This window comes from Pristis pectinata, chromosome 7, assembly GCF_009764475.1.
Source record: "Pristis pectinata isolate sPriPec2 chromosome 7, sPriPec2.1.pri, whole genome shotgun sequence".
NCBI lineage: Eukaryota > Metazoa > Chordata > Chondrichthyes > Rhinopristiformes > Pristidae > Pristis > Pristis pectinata.
Genome location: NC_067411.1, coordinates 41,057,220 through 41,075,603, shown reverse-complemented (window position 1 = coordinate 41,075,603; position 18,384 = coordinate 41,057,220). Strand labels below are relative to the sequence as shown.

At 39.1% G+C, this 18,384-nt stretch overlaps 1 protein-coding gene across 1 annotated transcript in view; it reads right to left on the bottom strand.

The window, feature by feature from the left end:
* elp1 (elongator acetyltransferase complex subunit 1) overlaps positions 1-18,384 on the bottom strand; it is a 70,261-nt gene that overhangs the window by 14,403 nt on the left and 37,474 nt on the right. Inside the window, exons 21-31 of the mRNA XM_052019293.1 lie at positions 17,585-17,663; positions 15,627-15,706; positions 14,631-14,762; positions 13,722-13,807; positions 12,512-12,660; positions 11,718-11,841; positions 7,117-7,214; positions 5,164-5,365; positions 4,446-4,507; positions 1,495-1,557; positions 816-876 (exon numbers count right to left, since the gene is read on the bottom strand). Coding sequence (XP_051875253.1) covers positions 816-876; positions 1,495-1,557; positions 4,446-4,507; positions 5,164-5,365; positions 7,117-7,214; positions 11,718-11,841; positions 12,512-12,660; positions 13,722-13,807; positions 14,631-14,762; positions 15,627-15,706; positions 17,585-17,663 — 1,136 coding nt within the window. The remainder of the gene's footprint in view (positions 1-815; positions 877-1,494; positions 1,558-4,445; positions 4,508-5,163; positions 5,366-7,116; positions 7,215-11,717; positions 11,842-12,511; positions 12,661-13,721; positions 13,808-14,630; positions 14,763-15,626; positions 15,707-17,584; positions 17,664-18,384) is intronic.

Genomic DNA, 18,384 nt, shown 5'->3' with positions numbered 1-18,384 from the left:
GATTCCTTATTTTGATTAGATGCAATTTTACAACATAACTAGCGTTTGAATTTTTTTTTTAACAGACAAGAAGCGAAAAAGCACCCACTAAGTGCCCTACTAAATTTTATTCCCACCATCCCACCATCTGTGCTGGCAATAAATAGTTACTTCAAACAATAGCTGAAGATCAGGACTTCAGCCCAGGTACAAAGCTCATGGTCTATTGGGCAGCAGTAATCCTTGTCTTATATGCTTCTGATACTTGGGCTACCTACCACAGGGACCTCAAGGTACCGGAAAAATACCACAAATGCTATCTCTGCAAATCCTCCAAATTCACTGGAAAGTTAAGCAAACCAAAGTCAGCATTCTCTCTCACGATTTGTGACTGACAGGATCACTTTTGGTGCTAAAAACCATTTCCCAACAGAATGCAAATTTGGCTCACTTCAATTCCCATGCATGTGCAAATAAGGCATCTAAGTGTCCAAAAACTGATGCAGATTACTGACTGAAGTTTTATTTTAATAACTAAAATTAATTGATTTTACTGAACACTAATAAAAACTGAAAAGACATCCCCAAAACTAAACCAAAAATGAAAAGCAAAGAATACCTTAAATATAATCTTGATTTATCATATGAATATACAATATACAAATTCAAGAACATCTTGGTCGTCTACTGGGAGATGTGATACCAGTGAGGAATGACATTCAGGAATGATAACATTAGCCTGAAGCAGGAAGCATCCATTGCTGCATTTCATTAAGCACTGCAATGCAACTTCACCAGTGGAGCATTCCGCAAAGGACGAAAAATACACCACCTACCTTCCAATATGGAAGGTTTCAGGTTTGTTTCCAAAATATCAGTCCTGTTGTACTTGTAAATCTAGGAAAAGTGGAGAAATGTGTTTCATTATATATTTTAATGGTTGTGGTAGCATTTACCGCTCAGTCAACATCATTAAAAACATTACAACTTTGGTCTTTGTGGGAGCTTGCTGTGCATAAATTGGTAGCCACATTTCCTACGGTACAAAAGTGCCTGCATGTCAAAAATACTTCATTGGCTGTAAAGGGCTTTGGGATTTCCCATGGTTGCATGAGGCATTAATTAAACATCAGTTTTCTTATATACAATACTGGACAAAATTAGAGCAAAATATTTGCATACAGATGTTAACAATTAGAGATTTTATTGTGCTTGTAAAAGTTGCAAAGACCACGTTTATTGAGAGGCTATGGAATACCAAATTCTATTTGGGAGGGGGGGACCGTATTCCAACACATTGGGGTGATTAGGGGAACACAAAATGGGAACAAGGATTTCTAAGTAATATATCTTTATATCTATTAGTTGATGCAACAATCTGTAAATATGCAAAGCATTTTTTTCACCTTGGTACAGTAAAGCTGAAGAATGAATCAAGGAAATTGTAACTGAAAATATAAATTTGTGAGCTCCACTTGAATGAACCAACGACATTACATTATTTAAAAATCTTACCAGTCTTAATGACTCTTCCCAGGCGCCTCCTTCTAAGAGTGACGTAATGGCTTCTTCATAGTCCTGCAGTGAGAAAAGTCACAAGTTCTCATGGACATCTAAATAGAGACAAAGTTCTAAAGGTTGCAATGATCATACGAAGCAGTGGACACTTATTGTCCTTTGGGCAAGAACAGTGAACAGTTAGCTGAGATCTGGAATAGGATATTTTGTAAATTTGTGTTACTTATATTTTAAACAGCTACAATAAATTTGTCTAAAACTATCAAATGAACTGTATAGTCTTCCTTATTCTCAAAAAAGCCATTCTCCATTCACCACTGACATGCTGCCAGGCCTGGATTATATCTTTGGAAACCAACTGAGGGAATTCTTCAGGATCCAGATTTGGCTCATTCCAAGTGTGAAAGTCAGCATGAAATCATTGAATTAATTCTTCAGGGGTTAAGGAGAGAACCAGTTAGAATTCTATGATCTTGAAATACAGAATGAGACCTGTTGGCTTATTGTGCCTGCGCTGGCCTTCAGCTAACTTGTACAGTTAGTCCTGCTCCTACTCCACTTCCTGGCACATACTCCTCCTTCAAGTATTTGTCCAATTCTTTTGAAAGTTACTAATGAATCTGCTTCCATCATACTTTCAATTGGACATTCCAGCTGACAACAATTTGCTGAAATTTTATTCCCCCCCCAACCACCCGCACCCCCCACCCCCCCAACATCTTGCTTCTTGTTCTTTTGTAACTCACCTTAAGTCTGTAGCCCCGGTTATCTCTAATTAATGAAAACAGATGCTCCTTATTTAGCCCATCAAAACCCTTCATAGTTTTTAGTCACCGCTGTCATTCCGCTCCATAGCTTCCTCTTCTCCAAGTAAAATAAATCTCACTGTGTAAACAATATCTTTCACCCAGGTACCATACAAGTAAATCACCTCTGCATTCTTTCTAAGGCCTGACAAGCTCCTTAAAGTGTGGTGCCCAGAAATGGCAACAATGCTTCAAAGCTGGGGTCTAACCACCATTTTATAAAGACATAGTATTAAACCTCTGGTATAGTGGATAATCATCAGCTCTGTAATTGAAAACCGAAACACAATCTCTGTTTATTTCAGCTACTATCCAAACATGCTTGTCTGAACAAGACAAACTTTCCTATCCCTCTGCATGCTTTTGCTCCATCGCAGTGGAAAACTGTAGTAAGAGTGCTGCAACTATTGATCAGCAACAGATCACAATCAGAGATCTCCAGAGCAGCTTCAGAGGTCACCTGCTGGATTGCCCTTTCCTACAGGGTTACTCCAATTAGTTCACCGAGGCATGCACAAACCCATGTCTAACTAGCAGGCTCAAGGATAACTTAAATGAGCATATGAAGTAAGGTAGAAACCTGGTCAGCTATGTGCCTACATCCCAGACCATACATCAATCAAAAGTTTTAGAAATATAAATAAAGCTGCCCTGTCCTCCCATCTCTGTACTAAGTTTAGGAGAATTTGACTATGAATCTATTGTGAAAATCTACACAATTTCAAAGGAAAATATCCTTGTTTTTATTCATTCAATGCATGTTGCATCACACAGGCTAGGTTTATTTTGATCAGGTGTTTCTGCTTGGCTGTCTTTTACTTCCAATAAAATTTATGAGACATTGGCCAAAGGGGTACAAATGATCAAAAGATCTTCAAGCAGCAATTCCCTCCCATGTAAATAGAATTTTTACATTCTTAGAACAATTTAGAAAATATTGTTGCCAGAAGTAGGCAAAATAACTGTCTCATATGAATTAAATTTCAGTTTGATCTTTTGGGGGGACAAATTGTTAAAATGTATATATTTTTAATTTATTTAGGAAATGAATAATTACACAATATAATAAGGTTCTGTTTAGCATCTTAATGTTATTTACTGCCATGTAAAATCAGGTTAATCACAGGTATGATTTAGATAGCAGAAACATAGTTATTTTCTGATAAACATATTATTAACAGTATTAATAAAACTGCATTAGCTTATTGCTCTTAAATGAATTAAGGTGTAGCGGTTGCTACCGCGGAATAAAACAAGACTCTACTCGGAGGATTGCCAAACAGAACTGGTTTATTTTCCCGCCTTGCGCGGGCCCTTTAAGGGAGAATGTTCCCGCCCAAAACAACCGGCAATGACGTAAGTCCTACGTCATCAGGACTTTCCCGCACGCGGGTTCTCCCCGTCGCTCGGAAAGACGAGGCCCGCTGCCATCTTGGGCCTCGTCACTCCGACGCCGCGCGACCTGACTGCTGAGCCGGTTCGCCCGACTAGACGGTGAATCGCCACAAAAGAATCCTTTCTCAAGCACATTAACTTTCAAAATTTCTGCCCAATCACTTTGGTTCATATTTGGTCTTATGTTACAGCAATATGTAAATTAATTTGAGTGGAAATGAAGGCTAAATAAAAGTTTCTTGAAACAAGCAGATGTGTGTTACAATGTTACACAGATACTGGGGAAAATGCAATTATATGTGATACATGATCCAAATAATAACTAGCTGTAAAAATAAAGTGCAAAGTCTGCCTAAAGCAAGGCACAAGGCAAACTATTGCCTGCTAAATAAACTAATCCAAAATGTCAATCAATTACACACATGTACAAGGACACACACCTCTCTCTGGTGCCTGCAACCCCATAATTAAAAAAATTTACAATGAGACAGATTATACCTAACAAACCATAGAACTCCTGCACAGACTGCCCGGTCATTTCTTTTCCATATTTCTTTGGGAAACATTATCTGGATAAAATAATAACTGAACTGCACTACACTTCAGAATAGTTCAAAGATGTCTAACAGCAAGTTTAATATTAAGTCTCATCAGTCCAATAATATATTAAACAGGCCAGTTCACGGGAGCTGCTGAAATCGAGTCCACTGCTTTATACTTCCTAAGGGATCTCAGAAGCACATTTACCTTAGCATACTGCTCCAGGATTAAGGCTGCCTCAGAATATCTCCGCTGTTCCTTCAATCGCCCTAGAAAACACCAGATTTTTTTTCTCTAGTTAACTTTGAGCTTTTCAGGGTGAGGAATGTCAGTGATGTTTGACGAAGTATTTCCCCACATTTTAAAACAGCCGGCAGCAATGTTATTTAGTGAGTTGCAGAGTACAAGTCCCTCAATGGATAAATAATGGGCTTCAATTCCATCTCAGAGCTGCACTGGTGTGACAGAGACACACTTCAACACATCAGCTAGTTTGGTAGCAAGGTGCAGACAAACTCTTATTTGGAAGTGGCTGAACCTTAGGACCCAAGACATTCAAGAGTGATGTCCAGAAGCAGATTTAAATTCAGATTAGTTTATTGTTGTATACACCAGAGTGCAATGAAATTCCTTGCTCGCGTGAAGCTCACAGAGTGAACAGTATGTGCGGCAATAATAAATACAACAATGAGTGACTGCATACCATCTGGAAATATGGAACTCTCTCCCTAAAATTACTGCCAAAGCTGCAGGTCTGCTGAAAATTTTTAAAAATGGAGCTGTATCAGGCTTTGTTGAGCAAAGCATATTAATAGAAATTAAATCATGCTATGATTAAACTGGAACAGCTCAAAAGCAAAGTGGTCCTATCTGCGTGATACTCTGTTTAAGAAAAAAATTTTACAAAAGGCATACCAGTCCTTACCTGACATAGTCCGTGCCATGCTAATCACTTTGTCCTCAGTATAGTGGAGCTGAGCAGCCATGCAAAAAGCCTGCTGCCAATTACAGCATAGCAGGAAAGCATCCAGTGCCTTTTCACATTCCCCACATCGTGTCAAGATTAGCCCTGCCTGCTCATAGTATTGCTTCTCGATGAGGTACTCGCCAAATGCAACACTGATGTCCTGAAATAAGAAAGCAACAAAAGCTAGCATCTGGGATAACATGCTACATTACTGTCCTCCTCACTAAAATTCATTTCCTATGTGTTACATAGAATAAACAGCACAAAAGGTGGCCATTCATTGCTAGAAGTTGAGTCTTTAATCTTTAATAATATTTTAACTAACAATTTTAAAATCTGAGCAATTTATTTTCACTTTCTGTACGTTAAACATTAGCAGACAGACCAACAAATCATTAGGCTCTATAGTACATTTTACCTCTTTGTTTTGGCTGTTTTAACCCCCATTTTCATGTTGCTTTAATTTATATTTTCTGTGTTATTGATGCATTAGATTATTAATTTTTTGGAATAGTGTTTATGCTCCACACAATTCTCCTCCTTTTACATCCACCTCAGTTCAGCCTTTTAGCATGTCTTTTCTATGTTTTTCTCTCTCATCAATTCGTTTTCTTTTGATAGCCATTTGTGTGGTGGTGAGTTCTGAATCACTGAGTGAAGAACTCTCTCCTTATTTCCACACTGGAATCATTAGTAACTACCTTGCATTTATGGCTCCTAGGTTTGGATTTTCCCATTCGTGGGACTCATTACTTCCACATCAATCATGTTCAACCCTTTCAAAATGTCTCAATCTTCAGGTCTTCTCCCTGAAGGAAAAAGGCCTCGTTCAATCCTAACTGACAGATAAAACACCCCCTGAAAGGGTTTAAGTTCCTGAAAACCCTTGGGACTGATTTTAGAAGGCATTTTGTGAAAAATGCATCACCTGTCCTCTATCCTTAATTGGCATTTAGTCTTCTATTTGGTAGCTGCGCTCTCACCATTATGTACGCAACAAATCTTATAGACAAAGTTAACATAAATTTTAAAAGTTCTTTTCATTATAGAGGATGCAAGCTCTACAATTTTCAATCCCCTAAACTTCACCACTGAGCCATAACCACAGTTGCATAATTGACCTATCACTGAATATCAGACACTAAATTGTTGGGATTATAGATGGATCTGGGTTGTTGAAGATACAGGGAAAACTGAAGGACGGTGGAACAGATGAAGGGTCTTGGAACTGAAACATTAATCCTGTTTCTCCTTCCACAGATGCTGTCTGACCTGCTGAGTGTTTTTATTTGATAGTTTTGCTCTATGTGGTTGCAATGACGACAACTTAATTTACACAGGGTCGTTACATACTAAATCATTTCAAGGCTATAATGTATAAGATTGAGCTCTATAATATTAGGACAGGGTACCAAATGTTTGGTCAAAGAGGTGGGCTTTAAGGAGCATCTTAAAAGAGAGATTTGGGGCTTAGGGAGTATATTCCAGAGCTTCGCATCCTGAGAGATGAAGGCAAAGCTATCAATACTGAAGCGATTAAAATCAGGGAGGTGCACAGAGATGATTATTATTATTATTATTATTGTTATTATTAGGTATACTGAGATACAGTGAAAAACTTTTGTTTGTGCACCATCTAGGCAGATCATGCCATATGTAAGTATATTGAGGTAGTAAAAAGAAAACAGAATGCAGAATATTGTGCACAGCAGGACTCGAGAAGGTTAGAGATAGAGAGTTTGAGATTGTAAAAAGATTTGAAACAAGGATCAAAATTTTAAAATTGGAGTGCTATTTAACTGGGAATCTATACAGGCCAGAGAGTGCAGAGGTAGTGGGTGAGGAAGACTTGCTGCAGGTTGGGATACAGTAGTAGATTTATGCAGATAGACACCAACATTTTCATTATACCTTGTATTCTTGGCTCTTTGGTGAGAATAATTTCAAGGCATCACTGTACATCTTTTGGTCCTTTACCAAGTTTAGAAGCTCAGTGAAATGCTGACGACCTGAAAGAAACTGACATCAGATTGATGGAGCAATACAATGCTACACCTATATCACATCAAAGCATACTGATGAGAAATAAAATAGGGTTATGTTACTGATGTAATTCCTTCCACACCAGATGAGTCAAAGGCACTAGAAGTGTTCCCATGGGGATGGCATGTAAATAAATGCATCTATCTTGCCAAGTCCAACAGCACGCAAGTTCTAACCACTTCAGCCCCCATTCATTCGAAGTATGTAAACATACCTTTGATCTAGAATTTCCCAATAAACCCACAATATAGCTACTACAATTGCTCTGTCTGCATTGGAGATGTCTCTGATAGAATGCATCCTGATGAGGTAAACAAGTAAACATTATATGTGTGCTATGGTATCAAGTTGTACTCATTGCATCCGTTTTCAGTCCAATGGGAGCTGCTGACCTTAACAGTGGGAGATACGCAGCACAGAAAGCTGATATTCTAGCATGTGTTTAATGCTAGTCACGAAAGACATTTCCCTTCTAAAAGCTACAATAACCCTGATCGAAATAGGACCATTGAGGGTGATAAATCTGTAACTTGAGTCTGAATTCAATATTCCGGATAATGATAAACTGTTGGCAGTTTACTCAAATGAAAAAAAATCTCTTACTACCCCCATCTCCTTCAAATTGACTGTAACACATCATAAAGATCATCCTTCCTTCCATCCTTGCAAACAATGATCTCAAAACCAGGCAACATTCCTCTCCAAAATGCTTGAATAAAACAGATTTCTTTTCTAACCATATTGGCCTATAATGTCCCTGCTGGTCAAAGAAGAGCTCTCCAGCCTAATCCCACCTTTTAGCACTAGACCTGTAATCCTGCAGGTCACTGTTCTTTGAATACACATTTAAGTATAGTTTAAATGTGCTCGTTGTTTCTACATGTACAACCTTTTCAGGGAATGAGTTCCAGACCGCTTGCGGTGAAAAAAGGTGCTTCTTTATCTTTTTTACTAACCTTCTACTAACCACTTTAAAAGTACGTTGCTTGTTTTGTTTTTAACCTCTCAGCTATGGGAAAAATGTCTTTCCTATTTACTTTACCTAGGCTCTCAATTATAGGTGAGCAGCAGACTCTAGGTAGGGAGAATAGTTGGGGGTATAAATGTGGTATTAATGTAAAATTAGTGTAAATGGGTGGTTGATGATTGGTTTGAAGTTGGTGAGCTGAAGGGCCTATTTCTGTGCTGTATCTCCCTATGACTCTTTATGCACCTCAGTGAAGTCTCCCTTCAGCCTCCTCTGTTCCAAAGAAAACAACTCCAGCCTATCCAACCTTTCCTCATAGCTAAAATTTACTAGACCTGCCAATATCCTTTTAAATCTCTTCTGCAATTACATCTTTTCAATAACATGGTGACCAAGCTGTACATGTACTCAGACAATAGTCTCAAAAATGCTAAGTACAATTCTAGCATAACTTCTGTTCTTACATTCTGTACTTCAACTAATAAAACATAGCATCCACTAGGCCTATATAACCACATTATTAACGTGTCCCGCTACGTTTGCAGTACATCATTCAATACCCTTCCATTTATTGCAAGTTCCCTTGCCTTGCTGCATCTCCCCAAATGCAATGTTGCCCTTCAAATTTTGCATTATTCCATGTTGGAATCCCTCCGACGGGTTTCTGTTGGACCACCACAATAACCCTGAACACCCTATGTGTCTGCTGGCAAGCTACAGTACCCTCTTCATCCTTTCAACTTGTCTGCAGCCTTTGTTATGGCTGCAGACACCATCTATGCCATCAATACACTCATGACTGTGTGGCCAGATTCTGCTCTAACTCCATCTACAAGTTTGCAGCGATGAGTTGGAGTACAGGAAGGAGATAGAAAGCTTAGTGGAATGGTGTCATGACAACAACCTTGCCCTCAATGTCAACAAAACAAAAGAGCTGGTCATTGACTTCAGGAAAGGGGGCAGTATACATGCACCTGTCTACATCAATGGCGCTGAGGTTGAGAGCTCAAGTTCCTGGGAGTGAACATCACCAACAGCCTGTCCTGGTCAAATCACATAGAAGCCATGGCCAAGAAAGCTCACCAGCGCCTCTACTTCCTCAGGAGGCTGAAGAAATTTGGTTTGTCCCCTTTGACTCTCACCAACTTTTACAGATGCACCATAAAAAGCATCCTATCTGGATGTATCACAGCTTGGTATGGCAACTGCTCTGCCCAGGACCGCAAGAAGCTGCAGAGAGTTGTGGACACAGCCCAGCGCAACATAGACACCAGCCTCCCCTCCTTGGACTCTGTCTTTACCCCTTGTTGTCTTGGTGAAGCAGCCAGCATAATCAAAGACCCCACCCACCTGGGACATTCTCTCTTCTCTCCTCTTACATCGGGTAGAAGATACAGGAGCCTGAAGGCAGGTACCACCAGACTTAAGGACAGCTTCTACCCCACTGTGATAAGACTATTGAACGGTTCCCTTATACAATGAGATGGACTATGACCTCACAACTTGTTGTGACCTCACACCTTATTGCACTGCACTTTCTCTGTAGCTGTGACACTTTACTCTGTACTATTGTTTTTACCTGTACTACATCAATGCACTCTGTACTGACTCAATGTAACTGCACTGTGTAATGAATTGACCCGTACGATCGGTTTGTAAGACAAGCTTTTCACTGTACCTCGGTACAAGTGACAATAATAAACCAATACCAATACCCTCATCATCTAGGTGCTTCCATTCTTATCTAGTCACCACTAACAGTCAGGGATCTATCCTTGTTTCCTTTCTATTTAACATCTATATTCTCTTCCTCAGAGACATCACACAAAAACACCAGATTCTGCATGTTCCCCGGCAAAACCTGACTCTACTTCACTATCATCTCTGCTGACTGACCCACTGTCTCTAATTTACTGCATTATAGTGTAGAAAGAGCAGAAATTTTCTCCAACATATATTGAGAAGATTGAAATGCTAGTTTGGGGTTCACTGCACAGAATTTCTTTTCTAGCTGTTTACAACTCCCCTCACACTGGGCACTGTCTGATGCTCAACCAGACCATTTCCACACACAGCATCCTGGGTGACTCTGAGCAGTGCCTCTGACCCCATGTTTCATCAACCAAAAGAACACAGATTTATACCTTGGTAGTGCTGCTGCCCTGTGCTCTCACTTCATTTCTTGTTGCTTTTACACTTGAATACTTTTTCACTCATTTGGCCAGCCTTCCAAACCGCCATAAACCCAAGTTTATCCAGAACTCTGCTGTCTGCATCCTAATGCACACTAGATCCATTTAACCCAACACCCCTGTGCTCGCTGACCTACACTGAGACACTGTTTGACAGGTTGCCAATTTTAAAATTCTCATCCTTATTTTGAAAGTCCACAATAACCTTCCCATGTCTGTGACCATCTGGCTCAAAAACCTACCAACCTTCTGTGCTGCTCCTTTCTGACTTGCATCTCAAACTTAAATCACTCCATCACCTAAACTCCCTAAACCATGAAGGACCAGAGCTAGAGACTTCCCTCCTTAATGTCTCAGTCTATTTATGACACTCATTAAAACTATGACTTCTATGATGCACATTGAAACTTACTCTGACTTTGTCCTAACATCTCCTTGCATGACTTGGAATGAAAATGTGAAACTCCTTGGGACATTCCACCCATTAAAAAGTGATATTTAAATGCAAAGTACCATCACTAAGACAATACAGAATGTAAACCAGTGCTGTTATCAACACAAGTGCACACAACACAATATATGTGGGCAGGCGCAGTAGTGTAGCGGCTAGCGTAATGCTATTACAGCGTCAGCGACCCAGGTTCAATTCTGGCCACGGTCTATCAGGAGTTTGTATGCTCTCCTCATGTCTGCGTGGGTTTCCTCCCACATTCCAAAGACGTACAGGTTAGGAAGTTGAGGGCATGCTATGTTGGCGCTGGAAGTGTGGTGACACTTGCGGGCTGCCCCCAGAACACTCTACGCAAAAGATGCATTTTACTGTGCGTTTCGATGTAATAAAGATATCTTATATTAACTGGCTTGACAATGATTCATAATATTGCAAACATGCCACAGACTTGAACTTGTGGAAGTCAGGAAACTGGTTACACAATTCTGGGGAACGAAAAGCAGGCTAGGATTTGTTAAGAACGATCTTGTGTAAATCAAGCTCTTAAAGTAGGTGCAAGATGTCAGAATTAAGGAAATGCAGAGATCACATTTCAAAAGGAGGAGCTATGGATCTCTAAAATGTTTAAAAGAATTCCCTTGGAACACAAAACCTAACTATCTCTTCAAGGTTTTGCAAATCAGTCATCCCTTCCAGCTACACTACATGCACAAGCACGTACACAAGCCCAGATACTACAAACCAATAAATTCCTTGGAAATAAGTCTGCATACCATGCTTCTTTTGTCCTTTAGACATATAATTTCTGAAATGAGCAGGTTGTTCATCAAATCACAAAGCACTCTGGAATTGTACTTACCACATTTACTAAGGTGCTCGACAGCCTTTTTATAACGCTTTAGATATTTGTCTATGGTGTATCGCTGGTAATTAGTCTCCATTTTCTTTAATTTGTTCAAAAATGGCAGATATTCCTTTGGATCCTAAAGCAATAAAGTAACAATTGAACTAAGGTGAACCAGAACATTATTGAAATCAACTTCAAAACCCAATCCCATTTGATGTTAATGTAACTTTGCTTTTAACCAGCTATCTTATAACCCACTTTCCCCGAGTCACCTCATCTCTTCATTTTTCCTCTTGCTCCTTCCCTCAGCTACTACATTCTTTTATCTGTCCAACCACTCTCTTCTCCTGAGCCACCAAATTCATTTATCCATTAATAGCAATGCTGAGGTTACTGCTGCCCAGTTTTCAGCAAGTCGGGAATAAAGAGTCATTCCTGCAGTGCTGCTCTCTCTGTTTCAAGCTGAGGAATCAGCTGACGTCAAAGAATCTCCTCTTAGAGGAAGCAGGGAGATAACCATGTCTGCAAACTTCGGCTAAGGAACTGGGTCTTTACCAAAAACCATTCAACTACTTGATACTAGGGAATCCTGTTATGGATTTCCATCATTCTTCCCATTTCAGAATAAAAACTCCTATCTACAACTTTTCCAACTTTAGCTTTATTTAAAAATATTATTTCATTCAGTTTTGCCTTCTTTTCTATTTCATTAATCATTGGTTGCACTTTGCTCTAAAGCAACTGGGAAAGGATGATAAAGCTTACTTAAAAAAAATTGTTTAGAAAAATGGAAGAAAAATGCAAACCTTTTGTGATTTTTCTGCTACCATCATCACTAGGTCAAAGTCGTATGTACCCACTGCATGGTCATATAATTCGTTAACATCTACTAGGAAGAGGAGATACTTCAGGGCTTCCTCAGCACTGACTGCTTCAGGGTCACTTGAAGGATTCACTGCAATTTATAAGAATTAAAACAACACTTACAACAAGAAACAAATGAGTGTCTTCATTTTAATTTAACAGTGAATTCCCTATGGCATACCTCACCATTTGTCAAGAGATGGTATGCATTTATTGAAGCATGTTATGGCCTTTTGTTCTGATACTAACAGCATTTGTATAAGAGGCTGAGAGGATCCCCCTCTGAAGAAAGAGAAAGTGGAAGGCTGACAATGCTATTGTAGCATCGACCTGGGTATCATTATAAAATGGAACTAACAAACCAATGGGAATGCAGGGAAAAAAAATATTTACCCAAAGAATAGTCATTATGCGAAACTCTGTACCACCGAGAGATGTTCAGCCGATTAACTTGGATGCATTTATGGGGAAGTTGGATTAACAGGGAGGAGGAAGAGGGAAATGCTGACTGGGTAAGATGGGGAAGAGCCTGCTCGACTGGACTGAAAGTATCTGCAGTCCACATTTGGGTGGGATGATCAGCTTCTGTACATTCCATGTTTTTTTGTGCAGAAATTAAGAGTAACATGTGTTAATATTATTTCATTACCAACTCAGAGATATTTCCTGCTAATAACTCCAGTTTTGGTTGGTTATTTGGGAAGGACAAGTGCATATGTTATCACCACAGGTTCGGAGGTTAGTGTCCATTCTGAAGGAGGGACGATTAAGTATTCTATGTTTTTTAATCCAGCGAGAGTTCAATTGTCTGAGTGAAATGACTTAGCTCACATTAATTAATTATGTAACTATCCTCCATTAACTGCATTTTTCTGGATAAATTACCCAGTTTTTACTGGGAGAATTTTGCTGCAGCTCAGGTCATGTTACGTTTCCTTCACGCTTCAAAGGCTTGTTCTTTACAAAGTAAGAAGTGTTGTGAAGGAGGAGAAAAGGCTTTTCAGAACACTGGAAGCAAGTCAGTTTGCCACTTGAGCCTATTCCCATGTGAAAAACAATGCTCCTTCTGTTTTGATTCCAATGGATTAACATCTTCCAACACAGTGAAATTATCAACTTCAATCATAAAAATATCTGGGACATATGTGTTACCTCTGAGCTCATGGACTTTCTGGAGAGCAGTTTCCAGTTCTGGAGCACGTTTTCGTACATGGCAGGTCAGTATAGACAAACTGTACCTATGTAAAATAACACAAATTATAAGTACATTTAGATAGGAATTACTGAGTGCAGAATGATGAGTAAGTATAACTTACTTTTTGAGAACAACATTCTTCTTGAAGGAGTGGTCATTTTAAAGTATGAAAAAAATGTGGAAATGTGGATAACCTGTGGAAATTCAAATTTATCAGCTAATGGCTTTTGTCATTCCAGTGTTTGCAGCAGCTCAATGGACAAATATAAAAAAAAGCAGATGCTGAAATCAGACATAAAAACAGAAAATGGTGTGAATACTCAGCAGGTTGGGCAGCATCAGAACTGGTTGTGTTGATGAAGGGTCCTTGAAATGTTAACCATTTCTCTTTCCACAAGTGCTGCTTGACCTGCTGAATGTTTCCAGCAGCTCAATAGATGGAAGATTCCCCGCAGGAGGAAGAAGGTCATAGGTTCAAAAGACAAGTACACACATTCTGGACTGTCACTTCATTGTGCTGTTAAAAGTACCGCCTTCTGGAAGACTCATTAAACTAAGGCACTCCCCATATGACCCAGTAAAAACTGGGTAATTTATCCCTACCCCTTCCTTCAGAAGCGTACATGATAAATTCCACACCACTAATTTTGAAGAATAGCAAGAAAGCTCTACAAAGCATCTGGACCAACATTAATCCCTCAACCAAAACAGCGGAAAAGAAAGGATCTGGCTGGAGTTTGTTGTATGTAAATTTAATGCAACATTTGCTGCATTACAATAGTGCCTATAATTTGAGTAGTTCATTAGCTCCGAAGTGCTTTTAGATGTCCAGTGGTTGCAAAAGGTGTCTTAGAATACTTGCTTACTTGTTGGGGTTTATTCTCTCCATTGCAGTTCGCAATGCATCACAGATTGTGTCCACTTTATTCCCAATCTCAGGTACAGAAGTTGATGAGTTTGAGACATATGGATACATCATTTTTGTGACATCTTCCTCTCTGGAAAAGAGCACAGGATCACGTACACCAACAAACCATCCTCAGATTTAAAGATAAATTCAATTTAGATTTGAAAAAAATTAGTAAGATATTGGTTGCACTTAAATAACTTGCAGTCGGGAACAAATAAAATAATTGAGAAAGAGAACTACTTGAAATGTGTCCTCCTGTGCTATCAGGGAATACTTGACATCGCAGGACTCATTTTGTCCTAGGAAAAATGTGGATTGGCTGGGGAGTGCAGTGAGGGTAGGAGTTACATGGAGGTGGGATCAGGGAGGTATCTGAGGAAGAAGGAGATATTAGGGAGTTGTCGGGGGGGTGGGGGGGGGTGGATGGGCTAGGGTAGAGTGTAATCAATGGCCAACAAAAGGCCACATTTTCAGTATGGTACTACAAATACGCTTGATCAAGTTCTGCTACTTCCAACAAGGCCATGTTTCAAGTCTGAAATTTAGGGCAATATTTCTGACAATATTATTTGACAACGTACATAAAATCTGAGCATAAAATCTGTGTTGACATTCCTAGAACTGTCAGAAGAGGGAAGGAGTCGAGGTGACCATGTTCAAGAGCAAAGGGAGTTTAGCAAATGTGACCACAAGTTAAATGAGACAATTAACTGAAGTGATGTATTGTAGTTTTTCAAAGAAGAGCAGTATTTTCTCCAGTGTTCTAGGCCAATACTTATTCCACAATATCACTAACAAAAGTGACTTGGTCTATCACATTTCTTTTAGTGTGCAAATGGATGTTACATTGCCTACATGACTATGTTTCAAATATACTGTGACACTGGAAAGTTATCAAAGTTTCAATATAAATGTAGATTCTTTCTTTGTTTTTACTATGAAGACTACTTACTTCAGTTCAGTCAGGAACAAGTTGATATAATTTATGGAAGTGATCTGTTGTAAGAAGTTCTCCACGTTTTCTAAAAAGACCTGAGATAAACAGATTCATTTGTAAACACAGACTTAAACAACCAATCCAAGTCTCATTCCTGAAAATGTACATCACTTGCAAGATTCCATTTTTATCTTCATGTTAATCAGTTGTGGAGCAGGGCACTTAAACCAGACCCTGGATTGATTGAATATTTTTCTCAACTGTGAACTAACCTGGATCCTGTTTTCACATTATGGAAATGGTTTATTGTGGTTGAAGCCATACACCAAGTCTTCAACCAATCATTGATCTACTGTAATGGTTATTTGGAAAACATTGCCATCTGTACATTTAGATAATTGGAAATGCTTGAAATACAAAATTAAAAAATGCCAGAAATACTCAGGTTAGGCAGTATTTGCAGAGAGAGAGAACAATTAAGTTAATGTCTTTAATTGTTGACCTTCCATCAGTTCTAATGCAGTTGTACCATATAGGATTTTCCCTTCCATTATTTGTTCTGAAGTCGGGACATTTGTTAATCAATGGACACGATTTAGTTTCAATCACAACTAATCAGAAAGAGTCTGTGTCAGCACGTAGCAAAATATGGACAACTTTCAGGTTTGGGCTGATAAGCAGCAGAAAAAAAACACCTGCAACAAGAAAAAGTCTAACCACTTCTCCTTGACATTCAATGGAGTTACCATCTCTGAATCCCCAATCATTTGTATCCCTGGATCAACTACAGAAATAATGTACACTACAGGCAGGGTATACATTCTGTAAAATGACATTCTTCACTACTTTGTCATCTTGAACCTTTTCCACCATTTAGAAGTCACAAGTCAGGCATGCGATGAAATATTTTCCATTTGTCTGAATGAACAGAGCTTCAATAACACCCCAAAGGTTTCAGCAACATCCAGGACAAAGCAGCCCACTTGACTGAGATTCCGTTATCATCAATAATTTTAAGTCTACGTCATTAAGTTAGTGGCCCGTCAGCCATTGCAAACAAATTTTTTTTTATTTAAAGGACTAGAAGCAGGAATAAGCTGCACTCCACAGATCAGAAGGATCATGGCTGAACTTTAAGCTCAACACTGATTTCCTGTGCTTGACCATATCCCTTGACTCCCCAAATATCCAAAAAATTATCGCTCTCTGCTTTGTATATACTCAGCAGCTGAGCCTCCACAGTCCTCTTGTGCAAAGAATCTGAAATATTCACTACCCTCTGAGTGAAGAAATTTATTTTTGTTTTATTTCTGAGTAGCTGAGTCCAGTTCAGTGTATGATAATTGAGACTGTGACCGTGTTCTAAGCAACTCAGCCAGGGGAAACTCCACCCCTGCATCTACTATGTCAAGCTGCATAAGAAAATGTTTCAATTAGATCACATGTCATTCTTCTAAACTCCAGAGAGCAGCAGCACAGTCAGCATAAAGTCTCCTCAGAGGACAATTCCCCCATCCCAGGAATCAATCTGGATTATGCCTTCACAAACCTGAATTCTATCAACTCTACTGCCGTTTTGTTCTGAACTTCAATGGCTAACCATGTTGTTTGGTGATCACAAAGTGACTTTTGTACCTATCCCCCGCCATCCTCTCTCTCTCCATATCTGAATTTCCAATGAAGAGTCATCATGCTAGAGTAGCTTTTATTCAGATCAATCTTGATGCTATAAATTGCCTTCTCAGGACAAGACATTGAACAAAGAAATGAATTGCAATTACACATCACCTTTCAATCAGTCACTTTGTGAAAACTAACGTGTTGATAGCCTGGGAACCAAATCAGTGGAAGACATAGGATTAATGCAAACAGGAAGGAAATTCTGACATTAATAAAGATCAGTGGAAGACATAGGATTAAGGTAAACATGATGTAAGTTCAGATAATTGTAAAAATCTATCAAAAGTTCTCACCTTTGGATTGTGATCATAGATGAGATTGAGATTTATTCTCAGCTTTCTCATACATTCAAAGGCCTCCTTGAACATTAACCTAAACAGAAGGAATGAAAAGACTGACAATGGAATCACTGGTTCAATCTCCAAGAAACTCTCTATTGTTCTTTCTGTATAAATATAGTGAAATCTGGATAGTTCTAAAGCTAAGTCACCTGCAAAGAACAAATGGTAATGAAATACAGAAGGCACTCAAATTGTGGATAATTCTAAGATACAAACTATGGACTACTTTTAACATCCGAAGTTCTTTTAACATTTAAAACAGCAAGCAGCAAAAGCAGGGGTATTTAGAACTTTCACAGTCAGGATAACTGGCCATTCTTGGAGACTGGTACTTTTCTCACCCAAAATACTTATAAGGATAGTGCATGCTGATCAATGGGACGTAGAAATGGGCTTTGTGGGAAAAAAAGCTTGTGGAATGGGGACCTCTTTACTCAGCAAGCAGCTTTTTCAGTCTCTCCCTAATCACAGAGCAAGTTTCTCTGAACTTATGTCTGCTGGATAAGACGACCACATTCTTTACAGTGCATAAGATGACCACTTTCAAAATAAGAACACCTCCAAAAATAAAACAAACAACTGACATCAGTCTTCAGTATTTATAATTTACATGTTTCACTATATTAGCTGCTCAATTTTCCATTCAACAGGTTACAGACACCCTGTCCCCATGAGATTATTCCAGGTTGCTTGTCAGTGGCATTCTATCTGGGGCAAGATGTGTTCAGCGACTATCTCTCCAGTTTTCACAC